This window comes from Cynara cardunculus (genome assembly GCF_001531365.2).
Source record: "Cynara cardunculus var. scolymus isolate 2C chromosome LG 15, CcrdV1, whole genome shotgun sequence".
In the NCBI taxonomy this organism is placed as follows: domain Eukaryota; kingdom Viridiplantae; phylum Streptophyta; class Magnoliopsida; order Asterales; family Asteraceae; genus Cynara; species Cynara cardunculus.
The window spans coordinates 7,584,899-7,604,494 of record NC_037542.1 but is presented as its reverse complement, the minus strand read 5'-3'; the positions used below and the strand labels follow the sequence as shown (position 1 = coordinate 7,604,494).

General features: G+C 34.5%; 5 protein-coding genes across 7 annotated transcripts; 3 read left to right on the top strand and 2 right to left on the bottom strand.

Moving 5' to 3' along the window:
• Positions 1–4,210: 4,210 nt before the first annotated feature.
• LOC112528743 (protein NETWORKED 3A-like) lies at positions 4,211–5,284 on the top strand. 3 transcript variants are annotated; one of them, XM_025139803.1, is made up of 3 exons: positions 4,211–4,347; positions 4,540–4,658; positions 4,806–5,284. In XM_025139803.1, the coding sequence occupies exons 1-3, from the start codon at positions 4,239–4,241 to the stop codon at positions 5,172–5,174; spliced, it is 597 nt and encodes a 198-aa protein (XP_024995571.1). In that variant the 5' UTR covers positions 4,211–4,238; the 3' UTR covers positions 5,175–5,284. The 3 variants fall into 3 exon arrangements, with proteins under 3 accessions (XP_024995571.1, XP_024995570.1, XP_024995569.1); XM_025139802.1 differs by having other exon boundaries at positions 4,477–4,658; XM_025139801.1 differs by having other exon boundaries at positions 4,211–4,658.
• Positions 5,285–6,739: 1,455 nt separating this feature from the next.
• Positions 6,740–10,402, bottom strand: LOC112528389 (26S proteasome non-ATPase regulatory subunit 10). Its single transcript, XM_025139408.1, has 5 exons — positions 10,096–10,402; positions 9,440–9,572; positions 8,676–8,800; positions 8,403–8,549; positions 6,740–7,089 (listed from the first exon to the last, which is right to left on the bottom strand). The coding sequence occupies exons 1-5, from the start codon at positions 10,297–10,299 to the stop codon at positions 6,955–6,957; spliced, it is 744 nt and encodes a 247-aa protein (XP_024995176.1). The 5' UTR covers positions 10,300–10,402; the 3' UTR covers positions 6,740–6,954.
• A 2,614-nt stretch (positions 10,403–13,016) lies between these two features.
• LOC112528388 (deacetylvindoline O-acetyltransferase-like) lies at positions 13,017–14,303 on the bottom strand. The gene has a single exon (XM_025139407.1). It carries the CDS (start codon positions 14,301–14,303, stop codon positions 13,017–13,019), a length of 1,287 nt encoding a protein of 428 aa, XP_024995175.1.
• A 248-nt stretch (positions 14,304–14,551) lies between these two features.
• LOC112528382 (deacetylvindoline O-acetyltransferase-like) lies at positions 14,552–15,868 on the top strand. Its single transcript, XM_025139399.1, has one exon. The coding sequence runs from the start codon at positions 14,552–14,554 to the stop codon at positions 15,836–15,838; it is 1,287 nt and encodes a 428-aa protein (XP_024995167.1). The 3' UTR covers positions 15,839–15,868.
• A 3,241-nt stretch (positions 15,869–19,109) lies between these two features.
• On the top strand, positions 19,110–19,496 carry LOC112528481 (nodulin-related protein 1-like). Its single transcript, XM_025139509.1, has one exon. It carries the CDS (start codon positions 19,110–19,112, stop codon positions 19,494–19,496), a length of 387 nt encoding a protein of 128 aa, XP_024995277.1.
• Positions 19,497–19,596: the final 100 nt, after the last annotated feature.

Here is a 19,596-nt window from a genome sequence, read left to right as displayed (position 1 = left end):
TAGTTAGTTACACGAATTCAAACATGAAGCTTTAATAAGTTGTACTTATGCATAATTTACTTGTAATCTTGAATTTTAAGTAATATGTATCAATATACAGTACTTCATGCATAAAAAATGGGTTTTAAGAGTTTTTATCAAATGCTTTATAATATAGTATAGATAAAAGATGGTGATGAAGTTTGAAATTTGAATCAATAAGACTATTTGTTTTTATAAACTGATAAATGTTTGAATTTGCTTGAATTGTCTATTTTACCCATTAGAAAATTATAGTGTTTAATTTATATATAAATTTATACAATTTCACATATTTATTCATCATTATTACGAAATTTACATCTAAATCTAAATTATAGCATTCATTTAAACAAAAATATGTCATTAACAGTATTTAACACATTTAAATCCTAGTAAAATACACCAACTGAGAGTGGTGAGGATTGAGTTGACTGTTACATATTGATTTGTGTGTGTGTGTGTGTGTATATATATATATATATTATGTGAATGTTTCTGGTCTTGAATTGAGTCACATGATATTGATTTTTCTTTGATTATGTCCCTTGAGTCTATTCCGCATTATGATCTCGTTACATCGGTTTGTTTTCCGGATTCAAACTCATTGTTTTCTTCATTGAATTGTATGCCATAGTACGGGTGCCACTTCGTGTGGCATGCCGAAAATTGATGGCGAAGTCAAGATCCCGGGTTGGACGGGTGAGACTTTTTGTAGTTGTGGATACTCATTGCTCAAAAAGAAGGAAGAGCAATGAGTAGGGAACCTTGACACACACACCCGGTAGAGGAAGGCGGACAGTGCGAGGTTTCCCGTGATGTACGATTATGACCCGGACTTTGGCATGTGCCCGTAAGGTGAAGGACGGGGTGATGCACTGTCCTTGTTATGTTTATCGATTCGATCATTTGGTTCTTGATATTTATTGGTACTCTAASGTAGTTGAGTATATTTGGTTATTGATCATGTTTCCTTGTTGTATTGAGCATCAATGGTAGGGTATGTTATAGTGGTTTGAATATGGAATTCTATGAGATGTCCACGTGTAAARTTTTGCCGAAGAGACATTTTTATTACAACATTGTACTTTGAAAAWAATAATTTTACATATTATTTAATAAGTATATTAAATGAAGTATATATATTTTTTAAATTATTCATTAATATATCAATATTAAGAAGACTAGTAGAACACAATTTATCTCGCTAACATTTTTAAAAATTATGTATTTTTTAGACAAAGAAAATAAGAGTTGTTATTTTTTTTTTACAAAAAAATATTTATCTTTTGAAGAATATATCATACTTGTTAAAAATAATTTACTTGACAGATACATATATAAAATTAATTAGATTTTTTAATTATTCGTTAATATAACAATATTAAGAAAACTTGTAGAACACGACCTACTAGAATTTTTAATTTTTTTAAAAGATAATTAGATAAGTAGATATATTTATATGTTTAGACTAAAATATTATGTTAAGGGTATAATTTGTAATGAAATCGGCTTATTAGAAATTAGTTTGGAAAATAAACTCAATCCCAATTATTAGGGCTTATTTCCACGGTTATAGATAATGTGTTATATACAAATTAATAATCATATCATTTTTAATTTAATTTAACAATGTTTTATTTAATATATTTATTAAATAAGGTATGTGGCTCATATTTCTTCTCATAAAATTAATTTGTTTCTCGCATGATCTTCCTTCTACACACACATCCACACATAAATACACACACATAGGCGAAAGATTGTATAAGAATGAAAATTAAGGTGAGAAGTGTAAGAAGATATATGGACCCTTTTTTGATATGGGGATCGATCTGGTACATCTCGGTGCATCTCAACCTAATGTGCATCCAATAGTAGAGATATCTTCTTACGCTTCTCATCTTAACTTTTTTTCTCACCTGAATCCAACCCTATATATATATATATATATATATATATATATATACATACACACACACACACACACACATATATATACATACATATAGAGGATGTTTCAAATGCAACCATCACATTTGTACAACCAATGCAACTCAATCAATTGAGATATTTATGAAAATGATGAGAGTTCATTTATTATGATTTGAATATTTATATAAGACGACTAAGATTCATTAATTATGATCAATACTTTATATTAGAAAACAATCAAAACTTTTATAAAATCACATATTCATCAAATTAAATAGACGGTTGAGATTGAATTGTATTGGTTGTACAAGAGAAAGAGAGGAGGAGGCTTACTTTGCAAACCACGTTATTTGTACAAACCGTACAAACCTTATTCAACCAATCATAATTTTTCATTTTGTTCATTTTTTTTTAATTATAAGAGGTTGATTTATCACTTTTATTGTGAAAAGTGTTAATCATGAATATTATCATCTTCATTATTTAATTTCAGAGAAATAYATGAAACAATTTCATTAGAATTTCATCAAGTATTATATGAAACATTTTCATAACCACATATGAAACAACTTTATCAAAAAAAATATTATATGAAAAAATTTCACAAGATTAAACAATTTCATAATTTTTTTTCATAAGATTAAACAATGAAATCGACAGATGAGGGTGGTTTGCACGGTTTATACAAATTGGATGATTTGCATTTGATCGCTCATTTATATATATATATATACATACACAAACACACACACACACATATATATAGACTTGAGATCATGTGAGACCAATGGTTTTTCGTGAGACCCGTAAGACCAATTCTCAACCCTTAGATTAGATCTACAATCGTTAGATTTGAACATTCATAAATGTCACGAGACTTCTTAATAATTACAAAATTGCCACCGTGAATTTTAGACCATTAGATCATTAGCTTATTAAGTTAATCAATGAACATAAATTGGTCTTACCGGTCTCACGAAAAACCATTGGTCTCACGTGAACCCAACCCTATATATATATATATATATATATATATATATAATGAAACTTTAAAATTAACTAATTTTTTAACATGTCATTTTTGATCATTTCACAGTTTTCAACCTTTTAAACTAGTTTTTACCAAACATTAAATAATCAAAAAACATAACCTAAATAACTCAAATAAATTATCACAATAATACCAATAATAAATAGATGATAATACCAACAACTGACTAATTAATATTTTCATGTACACTTTTTGTTGCATCTGCCTAATCAAACCCACTTAATGCTATCAATAGAAGTCTTAAATATAAAACTTATCCCAAAAATGTATTACCAATTCGACAGATAGATTAATAAAATCAAACCCTTATTGTGTTCTCAAGTATTTTTCATCAAGAAAAATAGCAGAAACGAAAAAAAATGTCACGTTCTCGAGTTCTATAAAGATAAAAAGAAAAGAGAAATAATAACAATTATAAATATTTATAAAATTACGCATTTATCAAATCAATTATAACCCACTAGAAAATAAATAAAAAACTATTTATAAAAATTACATTTTTTTTCTCTCTTACATTTCAAGAACACAGTTAAGAAAAATTACAAAATAACATTGGTGGGAACTTTCATGGTTCTAATGTTTTTCCAGAAAGAAAGAGATGGGCATCGTATGCACCGTAATGGTCCACCCCTACAACCACAAGGGTGGTGCCTGATTGGTTTGAGTTTGACTCCAAAGGTCAAAAGTACTAGGAGGTCCTAGGTTCAAATCCAAGGATGAATAAAAATCCCCTTTGTGGCCACGGAGGTTCGAATGCAGTGACTTCGGGCTATCTGTAAAGCATGTGGGTCGCCTTGTGATTAATCGGCTTTCATAGCAAGTTGGATATCCAGGTTAATAAAAAAAAATTGATCCACCCCTGCTTGAATTCTTTAATTAAAAACTTTATTGTTTAACATGTCTTTATCATAAACATCAAAATAAAGCTTTCGTAGGCATGTAAAAGAAAAGGAAAAAGAATATGTTTTATTCTACTACAACTTATCATTAATTTGACCACTAATTCGTCATAAATATTTGGCATCAATTTAATTGATAAAGTGGAAGAATTGGTGAAATCGGGCTGATGGGCTGTCTACATTTTAATGGTTGTTGTGGGCTGCATCTGTGGACCCTTCTTTTCATTAAGCAAAGGAAGTTGGTTATAGATTTCCATAATTACGTATACAACTCTTATGATATATATATATACATACATTCTGTATCTACATTTCTTACAGGTTTTGAAGAACACATGGAGAACAGCAGCACCGAGTATGGTTCTTCTTCTTCCCATTTGTGGTGGCTTGATAACAGCCATAATCGTTGCCATCAATCTCAATGGCTTCAGTTTACTCTATCAGGTTACATTATCTCTCTTTCTCTACAGACTAAATTACAGTTAATTTTGTGTCAATTTCGATATCGAGAAGTCAACGGTTTGACTCTAAAAGTCAAAGGGTATGAAAGACTAATAAGTTTGATGCATGTAGAGTTTGAGAAGAAGGTTAAAAAGATGTTGAGTTTGATTGAAGAAGATGGTGATAGTTTTGCAGAAAGGGCTGAGGTGTTCTACAAAAAGAGGCCTTCCATCATTGCATCCGCGGAAGATCTTCATGGATCATACCGGAGTTTGGCTGAAAAGTACAACCAGCTCGTGAGCGGATATGAAAATGTACGTGTACTTTTTAAAGCATATAATATGTATATACAGCAAAACTCACACACACTCTTGAACCCTTGACCTCTAACGAGGTTGAGATCTACCAGTAACCTAGATAATATCATACTGCTCCCTAATTGGTTCCCTCCTCATCTTCAGGGTTCCGATCATGACCATGACGCTGGCTTGGACTTTGAGAGATGGTTATCTCTCGAAAGCCGAACCGAACTAAAGAAAATGAAACATGGGGTTCTGCGGTTTGATGATGATTTTGAAATTGGTTGGAACAAGTTGAGGTTGACTCTGATGAAACTTGTTCAGGATAGTTTAGAGCAGAAAGTCGAGCTGGTAAAGAGGAACAATGATAATAGGGAAGCCATTAACGACCTGCGTGCTTACATCCGTAAGCTTCTCGTTCAGAATATCGAACTAAAGAGTAAATTAGCTCAGACGAAAGGCGATATAAAGCGGAATGAATCTCAGCTCTCGAGAGCAGAAGATGTCATTTTGAAAGAAATTCTGCCATAAACTGAGAAACCTATCGTAGTCCATTTTTCTCCCTTAGACACTACCGTTCGTTGGTTTTGTAGCAAGTTTTCGTGCAACTGTAATCTAAAGCTAGTCATGACTTCTTTTTTCGAGTTTTGGCTTCTCCCCTAATAGAAATAGTCAAATTTGCAATTGGTGATCCTCAACCTCCACGAGCGCCTTTTGGCGCTACACAGAGCAACGGCTATAGGCATTTTAATGACCCTCAATTATATTAGGGTGCGTTTGGTATGTAGGACAGGAAGGATAAATCAACATAAAAACTTGTCCCATGTTTGGCGTGATATTAGACAGAGATAGAACATGATTGACCAAAAGAGGTGGAAAATTAGAGAGATGGGATAAAATTGGTAGATTACTAAACTGCTCATGTCAAATTAAAACCCTAAAACCTTTCATAGTTCTTTCACCTGCCTACCTCATGCTTGCCCGTCCAGTCTTGTCCGCTACCAAACGTATCCCTAATGGCTCTAAACATGATTTTGAGCTTGTCAAATTGGCATTAGTTATCGAACATTATTTTGATAATGGTTGAACCAACAAAGCAACATGAGTGTTGATGATTCTAATATGGCATCATATATGAATATTTTCTCTTCCGTTATTCTACAAATTTAACAAGATATCTCTAATCATCGCTATACAACAAGAGAGCCCTACTACAACTCGAACTACTAGTCAAGCTCTTCAATATTAACAATGGTGATGAATGTGTTAGAATTACACTTCCAAAATTAGAAACAAAACAGAAATTAACAGGAATTTAACCAAGAAATTCGGTAAAAATCAAACCTTTTACGATGAAATCAATGTGTAAAGATCGAGAGATAGAGGCCTGCAATTGCAGTGTCCTAATACGAATTTTTGCCCCCAATCATGCGTTGGTAAACGGACGTTGTCTTGAGGATACAACTATCTAATTGGATTGATGCACGTCAATCCGATTCCATCGAATCGATAATACGTTCCATAAAGCAACGATATGGAGAGGAAATTTTTGAGAGAGAATTGTGGGGAAAAATCATATATGATTTTCTAGAAGCAAAAGATATTTATATCTTTCCAGTCTAACCGAAATAAACTGCAAAAACGCAGTTACAGGGCCTGCGCAGGTGAACCCGCGTGGAAACTCGCACCACACACTGGCAAAAAACATGAGTAGGTCATTAGTGCCCAAAGGCCCAAGGCCCAATCTTTTGACCATTAAATATTGGGTAATGTCACACCAAAACCCAATGAAAATCCTTCTCTTGGGCCTCTCTCCAACTTGATAAGTCATGTGAGTATGGCCGTATTAACACATGAAACTTTCCCTCTATTTCCTATGTGGGACAAGTTTGGACTAATATCCAACAGAATGGTCGGTCATCTGTGCCCACTAATTTGCGGGTTTTGACGTCTTAAGCAAACTTAATGGGTCTGGTAAACTCTATAGTTAATATAACAAACCGAAAAGCAAAACGTTTTATCTCAAATAGTCGACTGTCACACCCTCTCTTTGTTCTTTCTACGACTCGAATTTTCTTGGTTCCCAAACGCAATAATTTGATAATTTCTGATATATTTATCTCAAACATCTAGATTTTCAACGAAAGGATTGGATATTCTTCATGGCAAACCATAATTCAAGAAGGAAAACCCAGCGGAATTGCAATATTTTGCTCTAAACAGGTATATATTACTAATCAATATACCATATAAACGCTAAATGCGTACCATGTGCAGTGCTTTCCTCCTAGAGCTTTTGTCGTAGGACCATTCATCCTTCAAGCATGGCCTTGGCAGCGTCTATTAGAATTGGTCTAAATTCAGCCGATGCTCTACCAAGCACGGTGTATCCTTCTTTGTCTTCCACATCAACATCTGCACCATGCCTGATCAGTAGAAGAGCTACCTGTTTCACCAAACCAAAAGAAAAAGGTTAAAGAGTTGCATTTTTGGAAGTAGGATCATCGCTTGATAGATATCTTCACGCAAACAGCTGGCTGCTCTACCCTTCGAGGGAGTCAGGTCTGTGTACATCCCCCCCCAGCACCACCTCCGGTCGGGACTTACTGGGTTTGTTTGGTGTTGGTCATCATTTGATACGATATCATGGGGTACAGGAAACAATTTTTCAAGATTACTTAACAGTCTAGTTTAAGAGCATTACCAGAAATTTCCAGTATTACATGTTCATCATCATCATCATAGCCTTTTGGCAAACAAATTTCAGTCTGGCCCATGTTAGCACATGATTATGTTGCAAGAATGAGCAAGTGACGTGTAGATGCAAGGATTCAACAAATGCTAAGATGAAGACAGTGTGTGTTCACACACACACACACACACACATATATATATATGTAAGGTTGGGTTCCGGTGAGGAGAGTAAGGTGAGAAGCATAAGAAGGGATCTCCACCATTGGATGCACATTAGGATGAGATGCACCGAGAGCACCGGCTCAATCCCCGTATTAAGCGTGATTCATGGGTAGGTTTGAGATTAAAGGTGATCAAGGGTCCAGATCCCTTCTTACACTTCTCACCTTAACTCTCCTTCTCACACGATCCTTTGCCTATATATATATGTGTGTGTGTGTGTTGTGTATAAAGGAAGAAAACTATTGTCATGATTACTAGATTAAAACATAAAGAATACATACATGTTGAGCTTAAGTCTTTAACTTTTACATTGGTTGGTGCACCAATAAGAGTCTAAATTGTCAAAGAAACATAAAAGAACTTATACATTACAAAATTGAAATCCCACAAGAATATGATCGACATTAACACGTCTCGGAACAAAATCTTACATATGCATATTTTTTTTTAAATATCCAAGTAACCTTAGTCCATAGGAACAAAACCACTTCAGGAATTCCTACATTAGCCTAAAAAATAACACACTCGAACCAGAAATTTATAAAAGTTCCTCGAAAAAACGAAGATATCGTCATAGAGTAGCATATATTAAAGATCTAAGTAAGAATTTTCACAACCATTGATGACAACCAAAGCACTCAATTCTACTGCTATTTCATACATATATGCAAGAGGAACTAGATCTCCACAACCGTTAGTCATCAAGTTGACTCAAACAAAAGTAACATCTTGGTCAGTTGGCGAACTAGTGGATGAAAAGACGATTGGTTCTGAGAAGATATTTGGAGTTTACATGTAAAGTATAAAGCACACAAATCCACTGAATGAGCTGTGTGTATCTACCTCTTTGTAATGGCATACTACTGCACTCATAATAGGAGTTTGTCCTGCTCTATCAACAGCATCAATTTCTGCACCTTCCTCGATCAAAAGTTCACACAACTCTGAATTCCCTGTACTGGCTGCACGGTGCAAGGGGGTGCAGCCAACCTATATAGGTTGAACATCAAACAAGTAGATATTAAAGAGAGGATAAAAGATGTTTTCCATCAAGTCTAAAGTGCAACCTATTGAAAGATGAATAAAAAACTTTAAAGAAAATATGAAGCTACAAGCCTTGTCCTTCAAATTGATCTTTGCACCATTTGAAAGCAGAATTTCAGCTACTTTAACCCAACCCTTGCTGGCAGCATAGTGAAGAGCAGTTCGGCCGCCATCGTTTTTCAAATTTACATCAGCTCCTGTTCATCAAAATGTTATTTTTAGCAGATCAAAAAATGTCAATGTGTAAGTAATTCATATCTTGGTAGAAATATGATATCCTTATTTCTATCTTAGCAAATAGCTTTTTAAGTGACAACTCAAAAGATAAATTTCACCGAGAAAGAAGGAAAGCAAATGTCTGAATTTTTTTTTGAATAGCATATTTCACAGATACATTTGATATATAGTTGCTTTGCTTTGTTAGAAACATACAAACAACCCACTTTAGATACATTTGCGACTGAAAGGGACCCTATTATCCATTCTCCCTCACTAATTCTAAAACCCGATAAAACTCAGTTGGAACACTAAGTCAAATAATAGGTTCATTTGGAAACATTTGACCTCCATAAACTATAAGCACCTATTCAGTGATTAAGCTACATGGTTGATTTTTTACTTCTGACATGTCAAAGAACACACTTTAGATGCATTTGCAACTAAAATAAACAATTTGTTCAATCACCTCAAAATTTTCAAGGAATCGAACATTTTGAACTAACTACTTACTTAACAAGATGCATCTATTTTTACTACAGGTATGTATAATATCTATCCGAGTTAGTGTTGGAGCCAAAAAAATATTATACGTGCCAACTGAAAAACAATCATCCAACCTCTGTCTAACAAAATCTTGACTATCTCAACGTTTCCACTGCTTGCTGCCGAATGCAGTGGTGCCCAACCTTCTTCATCAGCACTGTTAATACCACTAACTGATTTATCAAAAGCTGAAAGTATCTTCACCACCTGATTTATTGAAATTAATGTTCCACAAGTGTTAGAAAAAAGGCATTCACCAGCAAATTCTGCACCTTTTATCAAAGTTGCAGCAGCTCATCAGCTAATAACCATAGAAGCTAAAGGGCTAACAAACAGCAAATCCCTAGAATACATTCAATCAATCCCCTCATTTCAAATTCATCAATTTATATAAGCACCGGAACCAAATTCACACAATGCCTAATCTTGTCATTCATCTTCCTCACAATAGTGTTCCAGTAAAATACCACATCCGTATCAAAATAGGAATATACTCAAGCTAATACCTAAAAAAATCAATTCGAAGTTGATACGGATTTTTCTGCAAATTAAACACTGTAGAAGGCAAACTCGACCTTTACTTCCTAGAACAAAGGGGTAGCAAATTTATACTAGAAAAACCTAACTAGTTTATTCAATTTCCGACAAACTCATAAAACTTCGTTTCTAAATGGAGGTAGCAAACTACAAAGTAAGAGACAAAAACAAATTAAGCTAGAACAAGCGAGACCTCGACGCGGCCTGAAGAAACCGAGAGATGAAGTAGCGATCGTCCGTCTTCGTTACGAAGATCGAGAGAACGGAGCAGCTGCGGCTGAGAGAGGGATTTGAAAAATGATACGTCGCCGGTATCGGCGGCTCTGAAGAGATCATCGTCCTTAATCATTACAGTTTGTTCGGCTTCATGCTCTGAATTCGGGGGATCTATCTCCATTTCTGTCGGCAATTTCGGGATCGGTGGTGCAGTTCAGGGTTTTAGGTGCCCTTGATAGTGGTAGCCGGAGGAGAAGGCTTGAACAGTAAGTAAGGGTTTGAATAGTAATTTGAAAAACTCAAGGGGTAAAAATACAAATCCAAAAGAAAGGCACAAAATTTTCCCAAAAAGGACGGTTCAAAGTATTATATACCAGATTTATCGAAAGTATTGAAAATAATTTTTAATATATAAAGTATTATACATTTATGTACAAAGTATTAAAAGTATTAAAAATAACTCATAATGCATTAAGTACTATTATTTTATGAATTCAATCTTAAAATCTCTTAATCTATAATTAAAATAACATATAGTACAAGTTACCAATGAAAATTATTACTTTTTCTTTTCAAGTTCCCAAGATACTTTTGACACTTTTCACTCATATCTTCACCCTCTCATACCTCTATGTCTTCTCCCCATCACCCAATGTGAGATTCAAACTGATAATCATAATGAGTTATTAAAAGTTCTCTCATTCATCTCTCATTTAATTGCTCTAAAATTTTCGGTCTCGATCTCTTGATTCCTTGCTCTTGATGTAAATCAAAAAAATTTGTGGAGTCGTTTAAATATGTTGAATTTTAAATATATTGAATTTTAAACTGTCATATAATTTTTTTCATCGATAAACTGTAATTGGAACCATAACTCTTATTTACTCAAATTGTATTAATATGTAAAGACCAAGTGTAACTTATATCATCGTTAAATCTTTTCTAATAAAACTAGTGAAACTTTAAAATCGCTAAAATTCACGACACCCGCCGCGTTGCACGGGTACACAACTAGTACATAATTATTTGCTAGAATCATAATAATTTAATGATATAAAAATAACTATTCAGTAAGCTTTTAAGAAAAGTTTTATATAGAATTTTTTTTCTTCTGAATTTGTTATTTCTGGTTAAAAAACACGTTCATTTCATATATGAAAAAATCTCTTAAAAGTACTTTCTTAATCCATGTAGACAGATTAATCTAACAGATAGTTTTATCCATATATGATTTAATAGAAAACCAATCAAACAACCTCTAAGTTTGATATGGATTAATCTAATTTGTATTGACCAGAGCATCCAGAATGTATAACCTATCCAACAACTTATTGTTTTTGCCACGTCAACTTTCCGTTAACTTATTTTAACAAAAACTTATTCTTAAAAACCTTCGCATGCAACGACTCTTTCAAACGTTTTTTTATCATTTAAAATATAACATTCATCCTCGTCTATTTAAATTGTCTTATACAACCTCATCTTAAAAAACTATCATAAATACACTGTATTTAACTGTCACATAACATTATATTATATGTTAGTTGTTCGTTTGTCATGTCCATAAAAAATTAATTCATTAAAAAAATAAAAGAATATCGAATATATTAATAGCATTCATTCATTATTAATGTCTTAAAACATTAATGAATATTTTGAGGTTCTTGATGGGACCCACTCCTATGTGTGTATATTATGTACATACTGAGAATAATCAAATAAGAATCATAAAAAAACTCGATTAACTCGATCAACTCAATCCAACCCAACATGAAATAACTCAACCCGAAGTAATCTGATGTCTAATCGAGTTGTAAAATTTTCAAATTGTAGGTATTGAGTTGAAATTGAGTTACTATTTTTGAACTCAACTCAATCCGATGAATCCGATATCTTTGTATTTTATTGGATTTAATATGATTGTTGAGTTTTCATTAATATATACATTAGACAATTACACTATCTCATACCCTCTTCATATACTATATTTTCAATCTATTATCCATCTCTATATAACTCATTCGTATATATGTTCAGTAACTCTGAACATATATATGTAAATTGAGAAAATTAATTGAATGTGATATACGTAAGATTTAAGAAGTATGGATAAAGTTGTATCAAATGTGTAATGATGAAAAATAAATTATGAGTAGATAAATAACATATTCAAGGTTAGAAGAATATTTTAGTGTACCAAAGTATCAACCCGACCAATCCGTACTATCTAGGTTGGGTTTGGTTGCATTTTGGTTTGGGTTGAGTTAAGATTTTTCAAACCGCAAACATTATGTTAAGTTGTTCAAACGTCTTAAACCCAATCAACTTAATCCACGAACACCCCTAGTATATTATATATACATAATATGTGTGTGTGTAAACTAGTCCACACAAAATTTAGACCAATCAATTCCCACAATTAACATCGATCTTTATCTGTACCGAATAAGACCCAATTAATAAATTGGTTAAAAGGTTGAAATAAAATTCAAAAAGATGTTATTTTAATAAAGTTTTACTCTTTAATAATTGAACTTTGTTTTTCACGGTTTAGGTCCAAGTTGGACAAAACCGAGAGCAAGAGAATCATTGCCTATATATGCCTTAATTAGTTACACCAAACCAACCATTTCAACCTTATCTTAATCTCTTTAATTATTAAGCAAAATGGACAAGTTAACAGCCTGTTGTGCTTATTACTTAATACATTACTAGATGCCTCTCAGCCGACCAACAACTCTTTTATACTATTTTTATGTGACAATCGTGTTCTTGTGTTCTCGTAAAAAGAATGTGTTTTCGTTTGAACCTCCACACATATATATATATATATATATATATNCTTATATTGAAAGCAATTTAATTATGAATTTATTGACACCAAATTGCACAACATTTTCACATGTCTTCAACATATGCAAGAAGATCTTTGTCCTTTCGAAAGATATCCATTTCTTCTTCCTGCAGACGCACCAATGCTTCAATCCCGTCTCCAGATTGAGCATCCATAAGAAGAACACAACTATCATTCACTTCTGGAATTCGAAACATTATATCCACCGGTTTCCCCCATCCGAAATCCATTTCGTAAAACGGAAACCTGCACATGCTTGAAGAAATATAGGCTCGACTTTGTTCGCCCTCTAATGGTGATAACTTGCTCAACAAGTTTCCGATTACTTCTTCCACATTGCTTAGTTCTTCAAGCTCCATGATCCCTTTCCTCAACGTACCAATCACCTCATGTAGCTTGATTTCACCTGAATCGGTTGCTATCTTTGCAATCACCGTCGTACTTAAGTTTCCTGCTGCTGTTTCTGGGAATTTTTTGATGTTTCTGTTCCTCATGTTTACCGTGTGAAACAAGTTTGATGGCATCAAAGAACCTGACTTTCTTGTGGCTGAATCCACTGCGCATTTGAAGAGTAAAGATGTCAATAATTCGACCCGACTAGGGTTCATTGGAGATGTTCCCATGGCATTAACCTTGTTCTTGAGCTCATATAGTTTTGAATTAGGGAACACAAATCTCCTTCTTACATAGTTAAGCTTTTCGGTGTCTATTAACGGAAACCCTAAGATTTCATTGTTGGTTACGGAGGAAGAAACGAAACTAGGGTTTATTGGTGATCCACCACGTGTTACAGTGGCCCAGTGGTTGAAAAAGCTGGCCATGGTCAATGCGTCAGCTAGCTTGTGCGATATAGACACCGCCAGAGCAGCTCCACCACCGGCGAAATGGTTCAGTTGGACCTCGATCAAGTTAGGGCTAGTCTTGTGCATAGTACAACCTAGACCATTGGGGATGAGCCGGTCCATAGTCTCGTCATGCTCTTTCTTGCGGATAAACTCATCAAGTCTGCCATTGTTAGAAGCTTCCAAGAACACAACTCCTTCGTCGTTACAGTTAATGTGAGGTGCATGAGGTGCTGGAAACCTGCCTGCGAATGGATAGTATTGTGTTAAAGATTGTGATAATGACTTCTTTAGGATGTGGGTGTCGCCATGGTCGTAGTTTGGGTAGAAGAAAACTATCGGCATGTGAATGTGGCCAACAAATCGATCCAACAAGGAAAGATTGTGAGTTTTGAGGTGGGGAGGTGTTGGGGAAGATGGTTTGATGGTTTCTTGAGATATGATGGTGTGAAGTTGCCTAATTCTCCCAAACCTTTGAAGCTTCGCCATGATCATCTTTTGCTAGTAATATCAAGAATTCAAGATGTAAGGTTGATATATATATATTATTTCATATAAATTGCTCTTATGGTTCTCATAATATACAAAATATGATTTTATATATATATATATATATATATATATATATAAAATCATATTTTGTATATTATGAGAACCATAAGAGCAATTTATATGAAATAATATATATATATCAACCTTACATCTTGAATTCTTGATATTACTAGCAAAAGATGATCATGGCGAAGCTTCAAAGGTTTGGGAGAATTAGGCAACTTCACACCATCATATCTCAAGAAACCATCAAACCATCTTCCCCAACACCTCCCCACCTCAAAACTCACAATCTTTCCTTGTTGGATCGATTTGTTGGCCACATTCACATGCCGATAGTTTTCTTCTACCCAAACTACGACCATGGCGACACCCACATCCTAAAGAAGTCATTATCACAATCTTTAACACAATACTATCCATTCGCAGGCAGGTTTCCAGCACCTCATGCACCTCACATTAACTGTAACGACGAAGGAGTTGTGTTCTTGGAAGCTTCTAACAATGGCAGACTTGATGAGTTTATCCGCAAGAAAGAGCATGACGAGACTATGGACCGGCTCATCCCCAATGGTCTAGGTTGTACTATGCACAAGACTAGCCCTAACTTGATCGAGGTCCAACTGAACCATTTCGCCGGTGGTGGAGCTGCTCTGGCGGTGTCTATATCGCACAAGCTAGCTGACGCATTGACCATGGCCAGCTTTTTCAACCACTGGGCCACTGTAACACGTGGTGGATCACCAATAAACCCTAGTTTCGTTTCTTCCTCCGTAACCAACAATGAAATCTTAGGGTTTCCGTTAATAGACACCGAAAAGCTTAACTATGTAAGAAGGAGATTTGTGTTCCCTAATTCAAAACTATATGAGCTCAAGAACAAGGTTAATGCCATGGGAACATCTCCAATGAACCCTAGTCGGGTCGAATTATTGACATCTTTACTCTTCAAATGCGCAGTGGATTCAGCCACAAGAAAGTCAGGTTCTTTGATGCCATCAAACTTGTTTCACACGGTAAACATGAGGAACAGAAACATCAAAAAATTCCCAGAAACAGCAGCAGGAAACTTAAGTACGACGGTGATTGCAAAGATAGCAACCGATTCAGGTGAAATCAAGCTACATGAGGTGATTGGTACGTTGAGGAAAGGGATCATGGAGCTTGAAGAACTAAGCAATGTGGAAGAAGTAATCGGAAACTTGTTGAGCAAGTTATCACCATTAGAGGGCGAACAAAGTCGAGCCTATATTTCTTCAAGCATGTGCAGGTTTCCGTTTTACGAAATGGATTTCGGATGGGGGAAACCGGTGGATATAATGTTTCGAATTCCAGAAGTGAATGATAGTTGTGTTCTTCTTATGGATGCTCAATCTGGAGACGGGATTGAAGCATTGGTGCGTCTGCAGGAAGAAGAAATGGATATCTTTCGAAAGGACAAAGATCTTCTTGCATATGTTGAAGACATGTGAAAATGTTGTGCAATTTGGTGTCAATAAATTCATAATTAAATTGCTTTCAATATAAGAAAACACATGATCATTGATTCTCATCGTTGTCAACTCTTTGTAGTTTTCATTTGATTATGTATCACATATATATATATATATATATATACTCACACACATATATATGTATGTATACGTAAATCAGTCCATGTGTCAATCTAAGCCTTGTTAAATATAGTAGATTTCTTATTCAATCTTGACTTTTGGTGTTATATTTCAGAATTTTCGTTTAAAAGGGGTTGATTCTGTAAAGTTGCTATTCAAGGAGGGTTATTTGGAGCTGTTAAGACACCTTTTCCATGTGTCTTAAGATGTCCAATGACATGTCCTCTCTTTCTCTCTCTACTCTCTACGGGATTCTGCTTAACCATGAACAATCTCGTCAACTGAAGAGGAATGTAGTCAAAGATTCCAGAAAAATGAAAAGCTCTCGTTTAGCTTTGATCTCTGAAGCTACTTCAGTTGAAACCCCTTCTACTTTTTTTACTTATTCTCTTCCTCCTATTGTTATTACAGAGATCGACTCTTCTATCTCTGAGGATATTCCAGAATCTGGTCTAGCAGATTTTGATGAATCCCTGGCCCTCTTGACTAAGTCTTTCAGAAGGTTCGTCAGCAAAAGCAACTACCACAGATCTCCCTTGCTGACCATTAAGAAAAAGCCAAAGTTTGAAAGAATAGACAAGGCCTCAGCAATCTGCTACAATTGTCACCGGCCTGAACATTTTGTAGATGAATACAGATCGAAGAAAGCTGCGACGCCATCTTCCAAAAACCCATCCTCCTTCAAGACCAAGGATGAAAAGTACTTAAAACTGAAGGAGAAGTACAGGAAGGTGAAGAACAACCAGCGAAAGGCTAAAGGCTTGTCGCTGAAGAGCATGATTGGGCTGATTCATCTTCTAACGAGGAAGATACATCATATATTTGCTTGATGGACAAAGATGCAAATGAAGAGTCTTCTAAAACATCTACTTCTTCTGAGCCATCTACCTCTTCTACTACTCAAGTATGTCTCCTGAATGAACCATCTTCTTCTTCTTCTTCTAGCCTATCTACACTAGATACGTTGACGGTTGATCTTTACAATGCCCTTAATGGCAAATCTAAAACAGAAATGCTTAATGTTGATCTTCAAGAACAGTTGAAGATTTGTCATTCTAAGATCAAAGAGCTGACATTTGTCGAGGAAAATCTTAAAGATCAGGTCATTATAAACCAAGTCATCACCGTTGAACGCGAAATGGCTATCGCTGAGCGTGAGCGAGCAATCGCTGAACTTAAGGCTGAGAAAGCTGCCATTGAAGGGTGGTGCAAAGCTTCTCTCAAAGCCTCTGATATCATCAACGCTCAGATCCCCTCCAAGATAACGACTAGTCTAGGATTCTCCTATGATCAGGAAGAACGTGTTACAGACAGGTCAAGTTTCTAGAAGGGTAGCGAAGCTATTATGGTTATTTTTGAAAGGTTAAATATGAAACTTCTTAATATATAAGTTTACAAATTCCAGAATTTTTTCAACTTCTTTGATAGTAATAAACATCAATAAACAATACTTTATACATAAAAAATGATTTGTAAAAGTTTTTGTCAAATGCTATATAATATAGTATAGATCTTTGTTATAAAAAAAATACTATTTTAAAAATATATAATATTGATAATATATGAAAACAATTATATATAGAAACAAAAAAATTCTTTTAAATTTAAATGAGATCCATTTTGTGGAGAATACAACGGTTCTTATAGATGTACCTTTTTTCAATAAGCCATCGCTACAACGGTTCTTACAGATATACCTTTTTTCAATAAACCCATCGCTACAAGGAGGAGAAATTCGAAAGCAAGAGAATATTGGTTTATGCCTTCTACGAAACCAACAACCATTTCAACATTATCCTCAATTTTTCAATTAAGACAATTTCAATAAGGTGTCTAGCAATTAATGTAAAGAGTGTCTTAATATTGTTGTTTTTTTTTAAATATTGATTAATTTCTTAATTTTTGGTTCAATACTGGAATATCGATCTTCTTTTGCTTAATTTTTAAATACGTGTTCAATTTCTTTTTTCATTTTTGGTCGTAAAATTATGGTTTCGAATTTTCTATTCCACGAAATGGTTTTATATAATGGGGAACGGTTACAATGTTTCAGTCCTGAAAAGCTTATATTTATGAGTTGTTTATTAAACAATTATTGTTTTTTATCAGTTAACTGAATACCATTATTGCTTACTGGGTAATAGATTCCAGATAGATTATGGCATTTACCAACAATCTTATTATGCCACTCTTACCCGGACAGTAATTACCACCAGGTAAGGGATACTTAATGTTGTTTTAAGGATCAAGAATCATACTAAATAAGGTAACTGATGTTGATGACCCTTACTCGGTAAATATTTACACAGTTTCACTTAATTTTTTTTTTATAAGAAATAAGCACCTAAGGCCATTCATAGCCGATTTCTTCTTTTCGCAGGACCGGATTCAAAATTTTCTATCTCGTTGAGAAGGAGCGGTATATTGCCATGTAGGATGAAGCAGTTCCTCTTTGAGGACCGCTTCTTTCTTTAAGATTAGTTGGACGCCCCATTAATTATGTCTAGAAAAATCTAAAAAATTGTCTCATTTTGAACAGAAGACCATTAAACCTTCTCATTTTGAATGATTAAATCCCCAAACTGTTTTTATGAATGAAAAAAACTTTAAACTTTATCATTTTAAATGATTAAGTCCATAAACATATCACAATGACCATTTATGTAGTTTACTTTAATAAATATTACAATCTTTATTGTATTAGTTAAAAAGATACTTTTTTTTTAAGTATATAATATTTATATATACAATAAACAAAACAAATAAATTCACACACCTTATTTATATTTGATAAAATTTAAATCTTTAACTTATTAGGAGGCTAAAAACTCACATGTCAAATCTTTTGGTTTAAAAAAAATAATAAATAAATATTTATTTATTTGGCCACTGATTTCCCGAATTCGAGGAGGAGTTGTGGATCAAAATAAAATCCACATCCATTTTGGGTAATAATATAATTACCACTCATTTCTTCCTAACATTTAAAATCTCTATTTTACCCTCGTCAAACACCACCACATATCCAACAAACACCAAGGTCAAATCCGGAAATATGCCCCCTACTTATTCATCATCCCTCTCTTTTTGATCAAAATTTTCTCACAAGTTACAACCCTAACAACAAACAATGGACGCCCTTTTCCACAAAGACAAACCCGACACCGACGGCGACGGCGAGCATGACAAGGCGAAGGATTCCGGCAAGGACCACCCAAAACCATCGAATTCTGAGCTTATGGCCAGCGCCAAGGTGATCGCTGACTACGCCGGCGGCAAGGAGAACGATATGGGGAAGATAGCCGGAGCAGCGGCCGACATGCTGGATGCGGCGGCAACTTACGGGAAGTTGGATGAGAAGCAAGGGTTGGGGAAGTATATGGATCAGGCGGAGGATTATCTTCATCAATATCAGACAACACATACTAAAACCACCAAAACCGATGATTCCGGCAACAAGACCACCACTGAAACAACCACCACCACCAAGACAGCTCCGGCGGATGATGACAAGTAAACATGTGAATCTTCAAGTATAGTAATGGATCGGATCTTATTATATATATATATTTTTGGGTTTTTAATTCTTTTCATGAGTATGAAAATGCATGCCATGC